The sequence below is a fragment of the Conger conger genome, chromosome 17, assembly GCF_963514075.1.
Source record: "Conger conger chromosome 17, fConCon1.1, whole genome shotgun sequence".
Taxonomy (NCBI): Eukaryota; Metazoa; Chordata; class Actinopteri; order Anguilliformes; family Congridae; genus Conger; species Conger conger.
In genome coordinates, this window is record NC_083776.1 from 4,081,730 (window position 1) to 4,101,666 (window position 19,937).

The 19,937-nt window shown below is 46.3% G+C and overlaps 1 protein-coding gene across 1 annotated transcript; it reads right to left on the minus strand.

The window, feature by feature from the left end:
• Positions 1-1,437: 1,437 nt before the first annotated feature.
• On the minus strand, positions 1,438-18,747 carry ppef1 (protein phosphatase, EF-hand calcium binding domain 1). The gene is made up of 18 exons (XM_061226846.1): positions 18,573-18,747; positions 16,596-16,733; positions 15,203-15,235; positions 14,062-14,189; positions 13,664-13,724; positions 11,577-11,746; positions 11,160-11,274; positions 9,179-9,225; positions 8,228-8,394; positions 7,513-7,549; positions 7,013-7,162; positions 6,062-6,409; positions 5,023-5,208; positions 3,692-3,834; positions 2,859-2,965; positions 2,249-2,412; positions 1,967-2,051; positions 1,438-1,705 (listed from the first exon to the last, which is right to left on the minus strand). Exons 2-18 carry the CDS (start codon positions 16,648-16,650, stop codon positions 1,509-1,511), a joined length of 2,193 nt encoding a protein of 730 aa, XP_061082830.1. The 5' UTR covers positions 16,651-16,733; positions 18,573-18,747; the 3' UTR covers positions 1,438-1,508.
• Between the last annotated feature and the right edge of the window lie 1,190 nt (positions 18,748-19,937).

Here is a 19,937-nt window from a genome sequence, read left to right on the forward strand (position 1 = left end):
TGGTCTGAACTCCATGCTAACAGTCAGGTAATCTAAAAGAGTGCGTTAAGATATGTGTGATGTTCTAACAGTGCAATAGTATTTATAGTAACTCTTATTCATTCTTTACAATTATCTGAGTGACTCAGTCTTTACAAGAGTGGCTTTCACTTATCAAGACCTATACACCAGCAAGACCCCGCCGTTCTGCCACTTCGTGCCGTCTGGCGTCTCCCCCTCACCACACCTGCACTTCCCGCTCACGACTGCTGTCTGTCCTGGTCCCACGGTGGTGGAATGACCTCCCGGTGGATGTCGGAACGGCAGAGTCTCTGACCTCTTTCAAGCGCAGACTGGAAGACTCATCTCTTCAGGCTACACCTTTCCCTCCCTAACTCACCACCATGATTAGCCTTATATATGCCGTAGACTGTATTGGCACTTGTATAGTTGTATAGATATTGTTTTTTGTATTAGCTATTGTATTGTTGTACTTAGGATATTCTAGCTGCCAACTGTGGTATGCTAGTTTGGAAGTTGATGTATTCTTCAAGGGTTCCGATTATATCTGTATGGTCACACTAAGACTCGGAACTGTACTGTCCTCTCAGGTCCTCTTCGCACTTGTACTTGATCTGCACTTTGTTGTACGTCGCTCTGGATAAGAGCGTCTGCTAAATGCCATGTAATGTAATGTAATGTAATGCTTTGAGTAACTCAGTCTTAATGAGAGTGGCTTTGTGTAGCTCAATCTTTGAGAGGGGACTCTAGTGACTTAGTCTTTAAGAAATTGGCTTTAGGGATTCAGTATTTTTCAGTTGGGCTTTGATTGACTCGTCTTTATGAGATTGGCTTTGAGAAACACCCGTTTTTATGAGAGGGGATTTGAGTGACTCAGTCTTCATGAGAGGGGATTTGAGTGACTCAGTCTTCATGAGAGGGGGATTTGAGTAACTCAGTCTTCATGAGAGGGGGATTTGAGTAACTCAGTCTTTATGAGAGGGGGATTTGAGTAACTCAGTCTTTATGAGAGGGGGATTTGAGTAACTCAGTCTTTATGAGACGGGATTGGAGTAACTCAGTCTTTATGAGAGGGGATTGGAGTGACTCAGTCTTTATGAGAGGGGATTGGAGTGAATCAGTCTTTATGAGAGGGAATTGGAGTGACTCAGTCTTTATTAGAGGGCATTGGAGTGACTTGGTCTTTATGAGAAGGGATTGGAGTGACTCGGTCTTTATGAGAGGGGATTGGAGTGACTCAGTCTTTATGAGGGGATTGGAGCGACTCAGTCTTTATGAGAGGGGATTTGAGTGACTCGGTCTTTATGAGAGGGGATTGGAGTGACTCAGTCTTATTGAGAGGGGATTGGAGTGACTCAGTCTTTACGAGAGGGGATTGGAGTGACTCAGTCTTATTGAGAGGGGATTGGAGTGACTCAGTCTTTATGAGAGGGGGATTGGAGCGACTCAGTCTTTATGAGAGGGGGATTGGAGCGACTCGGTCTTTATGAGAGGGGGATTGGAGTGACTCAGTCCTTCTCCTCGGTCGCTCCCAGCCGATGCACCACCCTGAAGGCCTCCAGGAACTCGTTGAAGTCGATGCTGCCGTCCTTGTTGAAGTCGATGCTGCGGGCCAGGTCGTCGATGACGCTGTCCTCCGCCGCCACTCTCAGGTGTGTGCTGAAGAGCTTCCAGGTGTGACGGAACTCCTCGATGGAGATGAGCCCTGGGGGGTGGGGGGTAGAGGCGGACAGTGGACCAGGGAACAATTCGATGACTATACGGGGAGAGCGCTGTTGGGCCCTTGAGCAAGGCCCTTCACCCCACATTGCATATTGGCCCCTCAGTCCACTTGTAGTAGAAACGTTGCCAGGTGTCTTACCCAAGTACTAAGCCTGGACCAGCTGCCCTTCAGCCATCATGCAGAAAATAATATCATCATATCTGGCAACTGGGAAAGAGAGAAATTGTATTTGGCATTACTCACCTGAATGGTCTTTGTCAATGATGTTGAAAATGGTCTCGAGGTCAGTGCGATACCGGTACAACGTTTCTGCAAGGTTTGGGGTGACCTACGACGAGCCAGGTGAGAGAGAGCAATAAATGGCACTGCCAAGGAGTCAACGCGGCTCGTAATCTGATTTAATTCCAGGAGCAAACATCTAAAAACGTGTGTGGAGTCACAGTGGAGAAGGCGTGCCGCTCGATTTTTGATGACGAAGCTAAATCTTAACGGAACCGGCCTGTACCGTACTGGCTGTGTGCTGACCTGGGGGGCCGTCTTGCTCGGGTAGATGTTGTCGAAGCAGGACAGGTACTCCACATCGCCGTCCTGGGACAGGCGAGCCAGCCGGGGCCGGAGGGTCCTCCAGGGAAGGTCCAGCCTCAGCACGGACTCCACAGCCTGGGCCCAGTCACTGGGGGAGATGGCCCCTGGGGGGGGGGGGGGGGGAAGAACTCTCCGGTAAAAACTCTGCCGTACATTCGGGTGAAGGGATTTCAGGGAAAGGTATTCTGCTTGGAATGCCCTACTGGAAAAAAAACTGCTCAAGCTAGGTTTTGAAACAGCTGGTAGCTGGTTGACCAGTTCAGACCAGCTACATACTCAACATGGTTTGACCAGCTTAAGCTAGGTTTTGAAACAGCTGGTAGCTGGTTGACCAGTTCAGACCAGCTCCATACTCAACATGGTTTGACCAGCTTAAGCTAGGTTTTGAAACAGCTGGTAGCTGGTTGACCAGTTCAGACCAGCTCCATACTCAACATGGTTTGACCAGGTTAAGCTGTGTTGTGAAAGAGCTGGTAGCTGGTAATTTCAGGCTGGTCTTAGCTGGGTTTTACAGCAGGGTATCTTGGGTTGGAGGGAGGTGATCTCACACCTGTGCTGTGTTTGTCGTACTGCTGAAAGGTGGCCACGAGCTCGGAGCGATGGGCAAACAGCTTCTCCTGCAGGGCCTTCAGGGCTGAGTCCTCTGCTGCACTTACCCTGTGGACACACACACACACACACATGCACCCACGCACGCATGCATACACACATACACACACACACATACGCCCCCACATACACACACACACACACACACACACACGCCCCCACATACACACACACACACGCCCCCACATACACACACACACGCACGCATGCATACACACACATACACACACACACACACACCCGCACATACACACACACGCACATAGACACACACACGCATACACGCACATACACACATACACACACACACACACACACCCGCACATACACACACACGCATGCACGCATACACGCACATACACAAACGCACGCATGCATACACACACATACACACACGCAAGCATGCATACACGCACATACACACACACACACACACACGGACATACACACACACACGCACACACACACACACACGCCCGCACATACACACACACACACATACATACATACGCACACATATGCATGCACATAGGCACATGCATACAGACATGCACACACACCATATCATATATCGCAGATCCCTGTGGAAACCGTATGAAAGAGTCCTCTTATTCTCAGACTTTTTCTTCTCACCAAATATAATATAGAGCACAGTTCTACAAATCAAACATTTCAGCACTGTTTCCCAAGAGCAGGGAAAGGGAAAATCCAAAGACGGAGATAAAGACAGGCTGTCTAACGCCCATGACTGCAGTGATTCCCGGATCCACACACCTCTGGTGGAGAGTGAGCTTCCGGGTGCAGCGGCTGACTTGGTACTGGAAGAAGCGGGGCGCGAGGTCCGGGCCCAGCTTGACGTAGGCCCCGCGGTTGCTGCCCACCTCGTAGTAGTTGGAGGCGGAGAATATGGTGATGACCTGCGGGACACACAGCGCAGTGAGCGGGCGTGTGATCGGTCGAGGCAGAGCCACGGCGCGTTCCCGGTTCCCCGGTGACGTTCCCCGGTTACCCGCGTGCGTTCCCCGGTTCCCCGGTCACGTTCCCCGGTCACGTTCCCCGGTTACCCGCGTGCGTTCCCCGGTTCCCCGGTCACGTTCCCCGCTCGCTGCGCGTGCGTTCCCCGGTTCCCTGGTCACGTTCCCCGGTCACGTTCCCCGGTTCCCCGCGTGCGTTCCCCGGTTCCCCGCGTGCGTTCCCCGGTTCCCCGCGTGCGTTCCCCGGTTCCCCGCGTGCGTTCCACGGTTCCCCGCGTGCGTTCCCCGGTTCCCCGGTCACGTTCCCCGGTCACGTTCCCCGGTTACCCGCGTGCGTTCCCCGGTCACGTTCCCCGGTCACGTTCCCCGGTCGCTGCGCGTGCGTTCCCCGGTTCCCTGGTCACGTTCCCCGGTCACGTTCCCCGGTTCCCCGCGTGCGTTCCCCGGTTCCCCGCGTGCGTTCCCCGGTTCCCCGCGTGCGTTCCACGGTTCCCCGGTCACGTTCCCCGGTTCCCCGGTCACGTTCCCCGGTTCCCCGGTCACGTTCCACGGTTCCCCGCGTGCGTTCCCCGGTTCCCCGGTTCCCCGGTCACGTTCCCCGGTTCCCCGCGTGCGTTCCCCGGTCACGTTCCCCGGTTCCCTGTGTGCGTTCCCCGGTCGCGTTCCCCGCGTGCGTTCCCCGGGTCCCCGGTCACGTTCCCCGGGTCCCCGGTCACGTTCCCCGGGTCCCCGGTCACGTTCCCCGGTTCCCCGCGTGCGTTCCCCGGTTCCCCGCGTGCGCTCCCCGGTTCCCCGGTCACGTTCCCCGGTCACGTTCCCCGCTTCCCCGCTCACGTTCCCCGGTTCCCCAGACACGTTCCCCGGTTCCCCGCTCACGTTCCCCCGACACGTTCCCCGGTTCCCCGGTCACGTTCCCCAGACACGTTCCCCGGTTCCCCAGACGCGTTCCCCGGTTCCCCACGTGCGTTCCCCGGTTCCCCGCGTGCGTTCCCCGGTTCCCCGCGTGCGTTCCCCGGTTCCCCGCGTGCGTTCCCCGGTTCCCCGGTCACGTTCCCTGCTTCCCCGCTCACGTTCCCCGGTTCCCCAGACACGTTCCCCGGTTCCCCGCTCACGTTCCCTGCTTTGTCCCACCTGGCCGTCGTGGCACAGCTCGTAGCCCTCCTGCTTGCACTGGTGTGAGCGGATCAGCAGGCGGAGCCCGTGCCTCTGCAGCAGCGCGCGCGTCACGTCCGGCCCGAAGTAGCAGCCCCCGCCGCGGAACGTGTTGGGCGTGCAGCCGTCCTGGATCTTCGGGTCGCTCCACAGCAGGTCCACCACCTTCAGAGCACACAGACAGTCTTCAACACTCAGCGATTCCATTACATTACATCACATCACATTACTGGCGTTTGGCAGACGCTCTTACCCAGAGCGACGTACATCAAAGTGAGTCTTAATGGCGATACCATGCGATCAGTTTCCACATTGCAATCTGATTACGCCCACGGCTATTCAGTCACTTCACATTTTATACATTCAGCTGACACTCTCATCTAGAGCAGTGTAAACACAAATTAGATTTTAACACACAGTGTTTTTATACTACTGGATATTATAACAAAACTGTTCAGGTTAAGAATCTTGCTCAGGAGTATTATGGCAGTGGGCCAGCTAGGAATCGAACCTGCAACCTTCAAGTTACAAGCCTCGTTCCCTAATCATTATCCCACACTGCCAGCCCAGTCAGTGGGCCTGTTTAGGACTGATATGTGAAGCCTGTTCCTTACTCCAGTTTGACTAAACTGCCCTTTTTATGGAAACATCATTCTCCCCTAGATCGGACCAGTCAATTTCTACTATGAACTGGCCGCAAATAAAAGTTTTTTCTCCTGTAGGTTTTTGCTGGTGCGTTATGAGACTAGACTGTTCCGGTCAGTGCCGTTTTTCCACGTGAGGTCTCTCCGTCTCTCATTACATTATATTAATGGCATTTGGCGGACGCTCTTATCCAGAGCGACGTACAGTTGATCAGACTAAGCGGGAGACAATCCTCCCCTGGAGCAATGCAGGGTTAAGTGCCTTGCTCAGGGGCCCAACGGCTGTGCGGATCTCATTGTGGCTACACCGGGGATCGAACCGCCGACCGCGCGGGTCCCAGTCACGCACCTTCACCACTACGCCACAGTCTCACCTGTTTCCACTCCTCCTCCTCGGTGGGCTGCGTTTCTATGGCGATGGAGGCCATGGAGTCCAGGCAGGGCACGTAGGAGGAGTGGGTGGGGCTCAGCACGCTGGAGGCGAGGCTCGGGCGGGGCCGGCTCCGGGAGGAGACGCGAGGGGAGCACAGCGAGGAGGAGGAGGAGGAGGAAGACGAGGACGATGAAGAGGAGGAGGAGGAGCGGCCGCTGTGGTTCCTCAGGCGGCTCCTCCTCGCCGGGCCTCTCCTCCTGCTGCGCACCGCACCCTTCCCCTGACTGCTGCACCTGGTCACCATGACGCTGTCGATGGTCCGCCTGGGCAGCCTCAGGGCCGACTTCACCTGGGCAGCGAAGGGAGACGTGAGCCAATCAAAACCCACCGACTGCCTCAGCCTAGCCAATCAAAACCCACCGACTGGCTCAACCTAGCCAATCAAAACCCACCGACTGCCTCAGCCTAGTCCTCTCACACCAGCCAATCCAAACCCACAGATTACCACCACCTGGCCCTCTTACACCAGCCAATCAAAACCCACGAATTACCTCCACCTAGCCCTCTAACACCAGCCAATCAAAACCCATCGACCGCCTCAACCCAGCCAATCAAAGCCCACTGATTCTATCAGACCAGCCCTCTCACACCAGCCAATCAAAACCCACAAATCAAACGATCAATCAAATGCCACTGATTCAGTGGTCTTGGGGTGGCTGACCAAAATTCTCCCTGCGGTCTATTTTCATATCATTTCATTTTATTTACTACTTTTATTTACTTTAATTTATTTATGAAGGAACTTTCATACATGAAGCGAATGCAGTTTAAAGTGTACCATATAGCACAAAAGAAAAATAAAAAAGATAAGTTAAACCAGCATGCATATTTCCAGCATAGATAGCAGCCAGATTAAGTCTTTTTGTTCAAAGGAAGTGCACTGAACTCTCACCTTGTGTCTTTCTATGGAGTCCAGGAAGTTGAGGTCAGTCATATCGGATATGCCACCATGTACAATGAGGACCTTGCTGTCAATCACCGTCGCCACAGGCAACAGGCTGAAGACATCTTGCAGCAACTGCAAAATATCCCTGCCGTGGGTCTGCAGGGGAGAATACAGTCTCATCATTTACTGCTTACTGATAAAAAGGATTGCCCTGTATGCTTACAAGACTCTGCATGAGAGGAAATATTCACAAAGAAATTCACTGCGACATAAATCTCTAAAACCACGCTAGTCAACTCTAGGTCCTGCAGGCCGTAGTGCCTACAGGTTTTTGATCCAACCTTGCAATACACCACGCGATTTCACTAATTACTTAATTGGTTCAGTAAGTAAGCAAGCTCATGAGTGAAATCAGGTGGTGTAGTGCATGGCTGAAGCAAATAAAACATGAATGGAACACACTGAATTACAATAAAGAGATAATCACTTAGAAACAGTGACTTTACCTTGTATTTCTGCATAACTTCTTTCGTAAATCCATATCTGGAAGAGTGGAAGAGCACACGGGAGTGAATCACCAGCAGACACACAGACACACGGACTCACAGACTCACAGACTCAGTGACGGAGATAACAGTACAGGCACAGGAAACACACGCATTATGAGGTGAGGTGTACCTGAGGTTCATGATGTGGCACACGTGTTTGAGGTGAGCAGTGCACGTGAGATTGATGATGTGCCACACGAGTTTGAGGTGAGCACTGTACCTGAGGTTGATGATGTAGCAAACATAATATGACATGAGCACTGTACCTGAGGTTCATGATGTGGCACACGTGTTTGAGGTGAGCTGTGTACCTGAGGTTCATGATGTGGCACACGTGTTATGACATGAGCACTGTACCTGAGGTTCATGATGTGGCACACGTGTTTGAGGTGAGCTGTGTACCTGAGGTTCATGATGTGGCACACGTGTTTGAGGTGAGCAGTGCATGCGAGATTGATGATGTGGCACACGTGTTTGAGGTGAGCAGTGCACTTGAGATTGATGATGTGGCACACGTGTTTCAGGTGAGCTGTGTACCTGAGGTTCATGATGTGGCACACGTGTTTGAGGTGAGCAGTGCACGTGAGATTGATGATGCGGCACACGTGTTTGAGGTGAGCAGTGCACGTGAGATTGATGATGTGGCACACGTGTTATGACATGAGCACTGTACCTGAGGTTCATGATGTGGTCCTCATGGTTCCCCCGGTTCAGGTGCATGTGGTCTGGGTAGAGAAGCATGAAGGCGAAGAGGATGATGATGATCTCCACAGATTTCTTCCCTCTGTCCACAAAGTCTCCGTTGAACACGTACGGGTTGTTGGCTGACGGAAGCCCGTTCTGAATGCACAGTGGAGGAATGATTGACTCTCAGAGTGGCATATCCAGCTAAAGCACTGGCTCTCAGTGCAGTTCCATCACATCCTGAAGCCCTGACCATTCCTGGTCTGACTTACTAAATAGGCCAGCTGGGGGAACTTTCTAGTCTCAGTTTCTACTCTCATTTAAAATCTATGTTTGGGTTGAGAAGGTACCATGCACCCAATATCCATGGACAAGGCATTACCCCACCAATTCATGTTCAGCTGTGCATTTTAGCAAATTTTAGCAACACTTCAACCAAATAGTGCAGTTTCAGGTTTTCAGACAACAGTTTACAATAAGATTCCAATAATTGGCATGAACTAATGTAGTTGTTAACTAAGTAACTACTGAGAAGTTAATCTGTAGCGTTATGTTAATGTGTTAGTACATTTTTATTGCATGATAACAACCACATTAGTTATTGCCAATTCATATTGGAATGAAAAAGTCAGTTCATGTATTTGTTAATGGTTAAATAATTATAATTACATCTTAAGGTTTGCTAATGTATAAATATTAATGTAAAAAATATGTTCGCTGTTCACAAATGCATTAACTAATGAAATGTTAATTCCATGCTTAATTAATGTATTTGTCCATCATTAATTCTTGTTAACAACTACATTAGTCTAATTCATGACCCTTATTATAAAGTGTGGCCCCTTCTTCTCCAGCTCGTCACAAATAATGCATTTCTTCCAAAAGCCTGTGCCGGCAGCTGTCCGTGACAGCCCTCCAGTAAAACACGAGGCAGTCTCACCTTGTAGAAAATGAGTAGGAGATCATCAAGGCTTCCATGCAGATCACCTAAGCAACACAAAAAAATGCTACAATGTCCGGGAATTTAAAAAAATCACAATTATAACTGTAACTGAAAAGTGGAGGCTATCTGAAGTTGGATTTATGCTGTTACCTCAGAAACAACATGGAGGCACAATAATTAAAAATCAGGCTGAACCACTTATATAGTTTTTATACATTTCTACAGTTCAATTTGAAAATCACTCACAGAAAATGGTGCATTCACTCTTATGCCACTGGTTGTTAGTGGGTTTTAGATCATTATTCTATGATTGACACAAAAAATTCTAGTGCTGGTGTTTTTCTTTTGAGACATGTTCGCAGTGGTTTGGTAGTTTTGATCCATTTTGTGAATGAAATTAACTGACAAGCTGCATGTTTTTGCAGGTGGATACACATCCTTACTCCTGCTCTTACCACTATGTAAAATCAATCATCAGTCATTTGACTACCAGCTCAAACGTACAAAAAAGGTTGAAAACCCCTGTGACAAAAGATGGTTATGCAATAGTACATTCAACGATAATGTGGTAAAATTGATCCTGTTCCAAAGTAATTGGCATCAATCGATTTATTTATCCTAGAACATTCATGATCTAAAAATGGAATGTTGTTACAAGTAATCTGTTTCCATAAAACTATGCTTTCGCAGTAATGTTACACTTATCATTTTTAGTAGTTCGATACATTGGTAGTTAGATGCATTGTAATGGATGAGAAGACAATATTTTCCAAAGTGTTTCATATCTTTGTTTTCAGCACAAACTCAGCTACACTAATATGGCAACAGTAAGTAGGTCAGAATCATATGAACCATCATATCCGAGTCATATCCGAACAGAACACGGGGAAGTGGCCACTTAAAAAATAAACTAGCGAGTCGATAAGATCATTTAAGCCTACTTATTTTTTGAGAGCAAAAATATCATAGTTTCATGCATGCCACCTTTTATGATTTAGACTGGCTCCATTTTAGGAGTAATGTTACAGTTAATACTTTTGAGCAGTTCATGTTAAAAATGAAAAGACAGTATTTTCAATGTAATGTGTGTATTTCATTTTGAAATGCTTTCAAAGTTAAGATGAGTCATTCTGAACAAGTGATTTGGTTCAGTGATCAAATGATTTATTGATGTACGATGTATATTGTAGCAATTTAAAAAAGTGTTTAGAGTTTTGATTATCTGTTTTGAGTTTTGTGTCTACAGTTTTGAAAAATTACCTCAAGGTTCTGAAATTAGTGTCAAAGCGATTGGAAAAAAACTGTAACTCAAAAGGGGAACTAGCACTGAGGAAAATTGATATTCACCTGGGATCATGTGTGTTTGTACATGTGTGCGTGCCTGCCTGTGTGCACATACAATGCTTGTGTGTGTGCGTGCATACATCCGTGTGTGTGCATGGATGTATACATCAATATGTCTATACGAGTACACGTGTGTGTTGCTGTGCATATGCATATGTGTGTACGTGCATGCGTCTGTGTGTGTGTGTATGTGTGTGTGTGTGCTCACAGTATTTCCAGCATTTTGTACTTTGTCCCTGATTCCGTCTAAGGTAGACTAGGCCCTGCTGAGGTCCGAGCACAAAGCAGAGAGCCCGTTGAAGGAGGCTGAAGTGGCTTTTGACAGCAGAAGGAAAGACACTCAGATCCTTCACAGGGTAATCACAGTGTTTCTGCATTCCCACAACAACATCGCCACGGCCTGCCTGTGTGATGCACTCTGCAGGTGACATTTACACCAGCATTCTCTCTAACCACACTGTAATGCGTCTGCTATTCCCAGTCGGCAAAGAAGCAAGATCAGCACATTTTTAGTACTGGATAATATTAACTGGATGGTTCAACAATAACATTATTCAGTATATTTTCTAAGATAGTTCGTTGTAGCATGGATTCCAGCACTTGTTGATGCGGTGGTAAAAATCCACATACTCACCGCAGATTGTGATCTCCTTGTAGTATGATGTGGACAGGTGAATGATATTTGGCATCTGTTCAAGGAATTTCATTGTTTCGTGCAGCAACTGTAAGACGTATCGGGCGTGGAGAGTCTAGAAAGAGCCAGGTAGATAGCAGACGGTTTTAGTTTGTTAATATTAGCACAGTGGTGGTGCTATGTTAATAATATTATGAGTTAATATGCGCATACTTCAGGGTATATATCGCTGAAAAATACATCCACCCTGGATACAGTAGAGTCTGTGTTCTCAGGGCTTGTATGTCCCCTGTTGTACGACTTTGTATTGATTGCTTGTATGTACAGTGAATGGCTTGGTTTCTCTCTGTACATTACGCTTTGTAGCACTTTGGGGTTATGAGATAGGCGCATTATGAATAAAATGAGGGTGATCACCTGCTGGTCCTTGTAGGCGCTGAGGAGAGCGTTGGTGTGGTTTACGCTGAGAGGGAAAGACAGGTGGGGGCCGCAGTACGATTGCTCCACATTGATCAGCTCATACCTGGCCACTCCCCCATCTTCGGTCATGGGGTCACCTGCAAGGTCCAGGTGGGCTATCACACATACTTAGCATACTACTCATAATAAACATACTACATTTCCATAAAAATCTGCCTGAAATTTAGTAGGAGTAGTATGCTAGTATGCGGTTTTGAATACAGCCTTTTATTTACAAGCATGCACACACACATTACATTACATTAATGGCATTTTCCAGAGCGACGTACAGTTGATTAGACTAAGCAGGAGACAGTCCGCCCCTGGAGCAATGCAGGGTTAAGGGCCTTGCTCAAGGTCCCAACGGCTGTGCAGATCTTATTGTGGCTACACCGGGGATCGAACCACCGACCTTGCGGATCCCAGTCATGTACCACTTGACATATAGCCATGATGCTACAGGCCACCCTGTACACAATCTCATACTATGTAGTCAAATGCACACTTGCAAACACCCACTCTCACATTATTCTGTCTGATTAGCACTGTTGCCCCACACACACACACACACAGTGTGCACACGTCATTCTGCCTAATTAGCACTGTTGCCCCACACACACACACACACTCACACACAGTATGCACACGTTATTCAGTCTGATTAGCACTGTTGCCCCACACACACATACACACACACACACAGTATGCACACGTTATTCTGTCTGCTTAGCACTGTTGCCCCACACACACACACACACACACACACACACACAGTGTGCACACGTTATTCTGTCTGCTTAGCACTGTTGCCCCACACACACACACACACACACACAGTGTGCACACGTTATTCTGTCTGCTTAGCACTGTTGCCCCACACACACACACACACACACACAGTGTGCACAGGTTATTCAGTCTGATTAGCACTGTTGCCCCACATACACATACACACACACACACACACAGTGTGCACACGTTATTCAGTCTGATTAGTACTGTTGCCCCACACACACAGGTGCACAGGCAGATGTGCTGTTTTCTCCCTCAGAATATTAATGTCCAGCAGACAGTCAACAGTGATTAATGCAGCAGGAAAAGCCTGACATGAGTGCCTATTTCCCCTCTTCAAGCTCATTTCAGCGCTCAGCCATTTGCATTAAGCACCCACCGCCCAGCTCCTCCCAGCATACGGCTGTGTGTAGGGGGGGTTTCTCTGGGGGAGAGGAACCAGTCCGAGGGGTCAACCAGACGCCCTTTATTTTTTTATTTTTAAGGGCTGTAAATGTTTTTTAAGGTTTATATTAAATTAAGTTATGAGCTAAAATTGGGTAGATGTACTGCTCTCTCTCTCTCTCAGTGTTTGTGATGGGGAAATCCCTGGTGAAAATAAAAATGTAAGGATCTTTTTTAAAAATACATATAAAATAATGTCCATATTCATACTTTTTTTTATCTGATTTTTTTCCCTTTTTTCTCCCAATTTGGTAGCCAGTTGGACCCCGTCTGATTCAATTAGAGCTAGTATAAGATACACCGCCCACACCCCGTCCCTCGGTGGCCAACGGGAGAGCGACACGCCTTCTTCAAGCCGTCTCGCCTACCAAGTTGTAACCGTGATTCCGAGGCGCCCAAGGTGCTTGTTTGTGCGGCCATCTACTAACCCTGCCAAGTCCCTCCCTCTGGAGCAGCGAGCCAATTATTGCTGCTCCACATGAGCCGGCCAAACTTGGCTTTTGGCAGGGCCGAGAATATATTCATACTTTTTAATATCTAAATATATTTATATTTTCACCACTACTCCACTCAGAGAACCAGGGAACTCCCCACTCAGAGAATATTGGATCATTTTTCAAAGAGAGCAGTCATACATGTTCATACACTGGAAATACATTACATCACATATATAAGTATAGCAAATGACAGTAATTTTCTTTGTAGGCCAACTTCAGTCACTCTTTCATTGGTGCTCCTCTACACACTAATACTGAGTGCACACAGCCAGACAGAGAATGTGAAGAGGTCAAGGGTCAGCGGTCACTCACATGGACTGCTCCCGTTCAGCGGAGTGAAGTTGTCCAGCATAAAACTGAAGAAACTGGAGAGCTACAGGGGGAAAGGGGGGCAGGTAAACTGGCATGGACAAGATGAACACTGGCATGGACAATCTGAACACTGCAAACAAGCTGGTAAACTGTATACACAACAGCAGAATCATGACTCTGTGAACAGACTGTCAAATAGCAACATTATTTAGTCACAGTAAATAATGCAAAGTGTTTGTTTCTCATAGCACGTGCCTGGTGAGCAGAAGCTCCCAGTGTTTTGTTCGTGGCCTCTGACTGCTAACATAGACGAGCGAGAAGTGGCTCGTCGTGAGGTGCCTCTCGTGCACGGGCGAGCGGGCGATGGCGTGTCAGCCCCTCTCCTCCCCCCTGCTCACCTGCAGCTGCTCCTGCTCCCCCGCGTACTCGATGGACTGGAAGATGTTCCAGGTGTAGCGACGCCTCATCTCCAGGCGGGCGATGTAGCGGCGGTACCAGCGCTGGATCAGGATGGCCGCTTTCATCGCTAATGGTGACCGTGTACACAAACAAACAAACGGTAAACAAACACTGTTCCACACACACACACACACACACACACACATGTAGTTCTCCATACTGCACACACACACACACACACACACACTGATTCATGCTTCACACACACTCTATTCCACACGTAACAAACACACAGTCGACACGAATGTCTAAGAGTTCTAAACTTGCTGTTATCTTACAGTACTTGTTATGACCTGACAACTATTTTGTGTCTGTATTTGTAAGTAGGTATTTGAACATCCTTTGTTTCCTGATGCGTGAAAAGTGAACTTGCTTTTGAATCTCAGATGGACACATACGGGCGAGACTGAGTAGGTGAAACGGAAAAACATTAATTCATTCATTCATTCATTATCCTAACCCGCTTATCCTGAACAGGGTCACAGGGGGGCTGGAGCCTATCCCAGCATACATTGGGCGAAAGGCAGGAATACACCCTGGACAGGTTGCCAGTCCATCGCAGGGCACACACACCATTCACTCACACACTCATACCTACGGGAAATTTAGACTCTCCAATCAGCCTAACCTGCATGTCTTTGGACTGTGGGAGGAAACTGGAGTACCCGGAGGAAACACACGCAAACACGGGGAGAACTCCACACAAAGAGGCCCCGGCCGACCGGGATTCGAACCCAGGACCTCCTTGCTGTGAGGCGGCAGTGCTACCCACTGCACCATCCTGTGCCGCCCACAGAAAAATCAGGTAAGCGCAAAGAGAGATCACCCACGGTACACCTGACATACTCCACTCAGAAGACACGCCTCCTTTCTACCTTGTCAACAAGCCATCCCTGAACCACTACGCCACACTGCTCGCTACGATGAACGAGGTGTGTAACCGATCGGAAGAGGCAGTCAGGAGAGAGAGGAATGAGTATCGAGGGAGTAAATGCAGAGACATTCGGGTGTTCATATTGAGTGAGCAGAGCGTTGAGTGAGCAGAGCGTGAGGTCAGAAAAAAAGATGAAAGCTGCTTACTGAGTGCTGGACAGCTGCCCTTGGTAGACTCATCTGCGTGAGGAGAAGTGAATTAAATACAATCATTTGCAAAAAGGCATCTCTGGGGAACGAGACTGGGGGAAATTAACAAGACACAAAGGAATAGCATAGAAACCGGGGAAAATGAAATTACTTCTGAATGAGTGGGCGTAAAGGACGTTTCGATTTTCATTACTTGGCGGGGAGGGGCACTGACTGGGCATTGCTGCAAAAGAGCATCTGTGCTCAGTCAAATTTCCCTGTATGAATAAATGTTAATAAATGTGAACCATCATTTTACAATGAGAGAGAGAGCTCTAAATTCTAATCAAGGGTTCAAAAGAAATAAAGTTAGGGGGGAAAAAAAAGACCACCAGGGAACTGTAGTAGGCCAACAACACCTTGGGTTACTCCAAACATTTTGTGTATTGTCATATAAATACATGATGAAAATATCCACAGTGCATATGTAAAGATATTTGTATATGTCCTTTTTCTATGTGTGCCCCATATAAACGAGGTGAGCTGCAGTTTGATATCACTGTAATGTATTCTATGTGTGCCCCTGAAGTTTGATATCACTGTAATGTATTCTGTGTGCCCCTGAAGTTTGATATCACTGTAATGTATTCTATGCGTGCCCCTGAAGTTTGATATCACTGTAATGTTTTCTATGTGTGCCCCTGAAGTTTGATATCACTGTAATGTTTTCTATGTGTGCCCCTGAAGTTTGACATCACTGTAATGTATTCTATGTGTGCCCCTGAAGTTTGATATCACTGTAATGTATTCTATGTGTGCCCCTGAAGTTTGATATCACTGTAATGTATTCTATGTGTGCCCCTGAAGTTTGATATCATAACTGCGGCGGCAGGCACATGACTTGAGCAGCAGCGCACTGAGTCCGTCAGCTGGCGTCAGCGGTTTGTTTTCGTGTGAGCAACCTGTTCTTTCTCTGAAAATCCCTGGTGTATCCCTGAGAATACGTGCGCGTTAATTAGGGATGTGGCTCATTGAGCTGCTCTCTCGTATAAATACTAAATTATTCCTATAAACGAATGTAAGCTTGTGCTCTTCACATAACCCAGAGAGCCATAATTCATGAGCGGAGGCAGAAAAGATAAATTACGGTAAGAAAATAAATAAAAGAAAACCACACACAAAAGGAGAAAATACAAAGGCATACACGTGCAAAAATATTTGTATTCACAAAGTGGTCATGTAAACAAAGTACTTTTTTTGTTTCTCCTTTGCTTTGTAATCTTTTTTTACATGAGCACCTGACTATTTTCTTTTCATCAGTATTCCTTTTTTGGGGGGTTGTTTTCCTGTCAGTGTGCAGGTTTCTCATAACAGAAAGTCACCACAACACCAAGGTGAAGAAAAGCACCACCTCTGTCCAGTTTCTTCCCCTGGTCTTCTGTGGAGACGGAGGTGCCACAGCCCATGTCTATGGTGGAGGACTGCGCACCATCCTTAATCTGTTCTCACAGCAGATAGTGATGGTGTTTCCATTGTGGAAGCCTTGAGGCTGAAAGAAAATCAGGATCAGGAGAACACAACAGTATTTTTGTGATTGTAAACTGACTGCAAACCACCAAATAATACACCGGCACTGATGCTGTAAGTTTTAACTACATGTATTGACTCCTGGCCAATTTCTCAACATTTTTAGAATTGAATCAGGACATTTGAACCTGATTCATGTAAAAACAAATATTTGTTTTCCTGACTTGATTGATGCAAGAAGTCCATTGCTTTGTTCAAAATGAAGACATGCGTATTGTCAGCAATTATACGCAATGCTTAATCACTGTGCGTTCAGCAGGCATGTTGTAATTTACCCTAATCCAGGCCTCTTTAACCTTCTCATAATCACTGCTGACCTTCCCAGAACCTTGCCACACCAAGCAAGTAACAATCAGTGGTTTCACGGACATGAGTGCTTCACTCCTCAATATTAATGATGTCATTTTAGCCCTTCGACCCATTTTCTGATCGCCAGGGAGAATTTACTATGCAGTCCATAAGATTTATGTTACATTTAGGCATTTACGTAAATGCTCTAATCCACAACAATGTAAACACAATGTTCCAAAGCATTTACACAGTTGGATATTGTACTGAACTAATCATACCTTTCTCAACTGTAAAGCAACGCTGCCCCTCTCGTGAATCAAGGTCAAGTTTCCATATTCACTAGATTGTTGCCTCAATTTCAAATAGTCGTCGTAATAAAGAAATTCTATTGAGCATTCTTGATGTTGCAGCACCCCCAGGAACAATCTATCCCCAAAAATCTTGAACCTCGGTATGGTAATAATACACACAAACTAAAGCAAACATTGCCTTGAATGGAAGTGGAGAACCACCAAATTTCATGAAAATAAAAAATCCCATACAATAAAGCAGCCGCAAATGACATAATAATCCTGCTCACTCTTCTAGACACTTGAATAATCTAAATTCTTCACATGTAGGCCTACTCCAGATACTATCCCAAATATATTTTTGACTTCCTTCTCAACCCATTTTGAACATAAAAATATTTTTCTTTCAGTCAGTGTCATACTTGAATCTTTAAAATTAGCTGGGTTTTTTTTAGTTATTGCCGAAAAAGATCGAACATACCTTCACAAATCAGGCCAATTAAAACATTTAAATGAAAATGTAAACAGTTATACAATTACTGTGGATTCCGACAATATGTGTCAAAAATCCTCTCTCTCGCCTAATTTGAAAAAATAATATTAAAATTTCTCCCTGCCGTTTTAATATTGATTTACTTGATTTGCGCACAAAGAAGTCACGGAGTCAAACACAGACCTTCAGTAAATCGCCTTTCTTTTGTGTCACGAGACAGTCGCAGATAATGGCCCGTTTTAGCATTCTGCGAAGCTTTACGCCCAAAAGCATCACAGATCTTTAATGATATGACGTGAATGCTTAAGTTGCCATGGATACCTACAGTCTGTTTGACACGGCATGGCAAACTCCATAGGGTCGACTACATCACAGCATCACTCAAAGCTTCCAGCAATCGCGTCACAACATGTTAAATGAATACCGACCAATGGGACAAACACAGAAAATACTGAAAAATGTCCATTCTGTCCAAAAGCCTATTATAAAATGTTGCCATTTTAAAAGCTGTGTACAAATTCCAGTAGCCTATTAAAGAAGACGTTTAATGTTTCTGTTCCGGAAAGGACTGCACACAATTAATGTGCAACAACGAAAAGTAAGAAAAATAAAATATACAATTACACACCAGCTAGCTGAGGGTAATCCAGAAACATACAGACGTACACCAAATATGAGTCGCCTATCAAAACTATCGGCAATAAAAAACCTGTAAAATAACACTTACATTGCGCTTTGGAAAAGCGTTGCGCAGAACTCCGTTTGGAAGGTGTCTTGGTTCAGCACTATGCACTAGAATAACATCAGTTGTTTCCATGCAGAGGCAATAGTATTCGATGAGTCGTGAATCTGCTACTTTGAAATGCAAAGCGTCAGAAAACCGGGCACGAGAAGGAAGTATCGTGCCATCACCAAAGTAAGCCACAAATCAACATATGAGCAAAATATATTCCAAATATAACATCTAAAATACGTATACGCATTAATTGATTCGCCAGAAACCGAGCAGTAGCCAATCTCAAACACCAGCAATTCCACAAACTCTCAGCCAATCAGCGAGTCGCTACAGCAGGGATGCGCGAGGAAATCAAAAGCATCAGTCGACGCGAGGATCACTATAATGTAGGAGTGGCAAGCAATGTGATACACCCGCGCCCACACAGAGTGCGTGTGTGTATGGCAGACAGAGAATGCCAAAATTCAATAAATAAATAATGGAATCAATTAGAAAAGATTACTTCAGTATTACTTTTGTATCAATATAAAAAAGTTTACCCCGTTAAATAATTCATTCATCCAGGTGACTTCTGAAAGGGGGAAATTAGTAGATGTACCTTAAGACATAAGACAACCAAAATGAGATAGGTAATTGTTTATTATTTATCTTTACAAAGTGATTCACACATCATCTGTCACAGAACACTGACCCTGCTGCTGAAGTCCAAGTACAAGCTAAGGTCCAAGTACAAGCTAAAGTCCAAGTACAAGCTAAGGTCTAAGTCCAAGCAAAGGTACAAGTTAAACTCTTTGATGGGACACAAAGCTAAAGCTTTCATGTGATCCCTGTACAGCCTGTCTCTGGATGGCCATATCCCTCAGATAAGTCTGTCCCTGTCATGGTATCTATGGTATGTTATACATATTGCATGGTGTCCCTTTTATTTTCTGCCGCCAGTGGCATAGAACAGTGGGGTCTTTTAATTTAGAATGAAAATTAGACACTTTTTGATAATAAACAGGATCTTGTTTCTTGAATATACATACTGTATGGTATTATATCTGGAAAATCTTAATTTCAATTGCATTAACCATTAACAAATACAAACTTTTAGTTTGTATTGCAACTTTCCATTTTGTCCACTTATATGTGACTTTTATTCGCATACATTTTAAAAATGAGGTGTGTCACATTGTTATTTGATGCAAATCATTTCAACACTGTCAGGGTCCCAATTCTTGTGGGTATCATTAGTTACGTGACTGTGCATATGTACATTCGTGTATTGGACATATATTGGACCACGGTTTTATTTATTCCAATGATACACGCACACTCTGCAACTATGTCTGACAAAACATTTCTGGATTCTGA

Coding starts and splice junctions, on each gene's coding strand:
- ppef1 (XM_061226846.1), bottom strand. CDS start 16,650: ATGGGCTGTGGCACCTCCGTCTCCACAGAAGACCAGGGGAAGAAACTG. Junction 8,395..9,178: donor TCCTACTCATTTTCTACAAG/GTGAGACTGCCT, acceptor CTGTGCATTCAG/AACGGGCTTCCGTCAGCCAA. Junction 5,209..6,061: donor AGGAGGAGGAGTGGAAACAG/GTGAGACTGTGG, acceptor TGTGCTCTGAAG/GTGGTGGACCTGCTGTGGAG.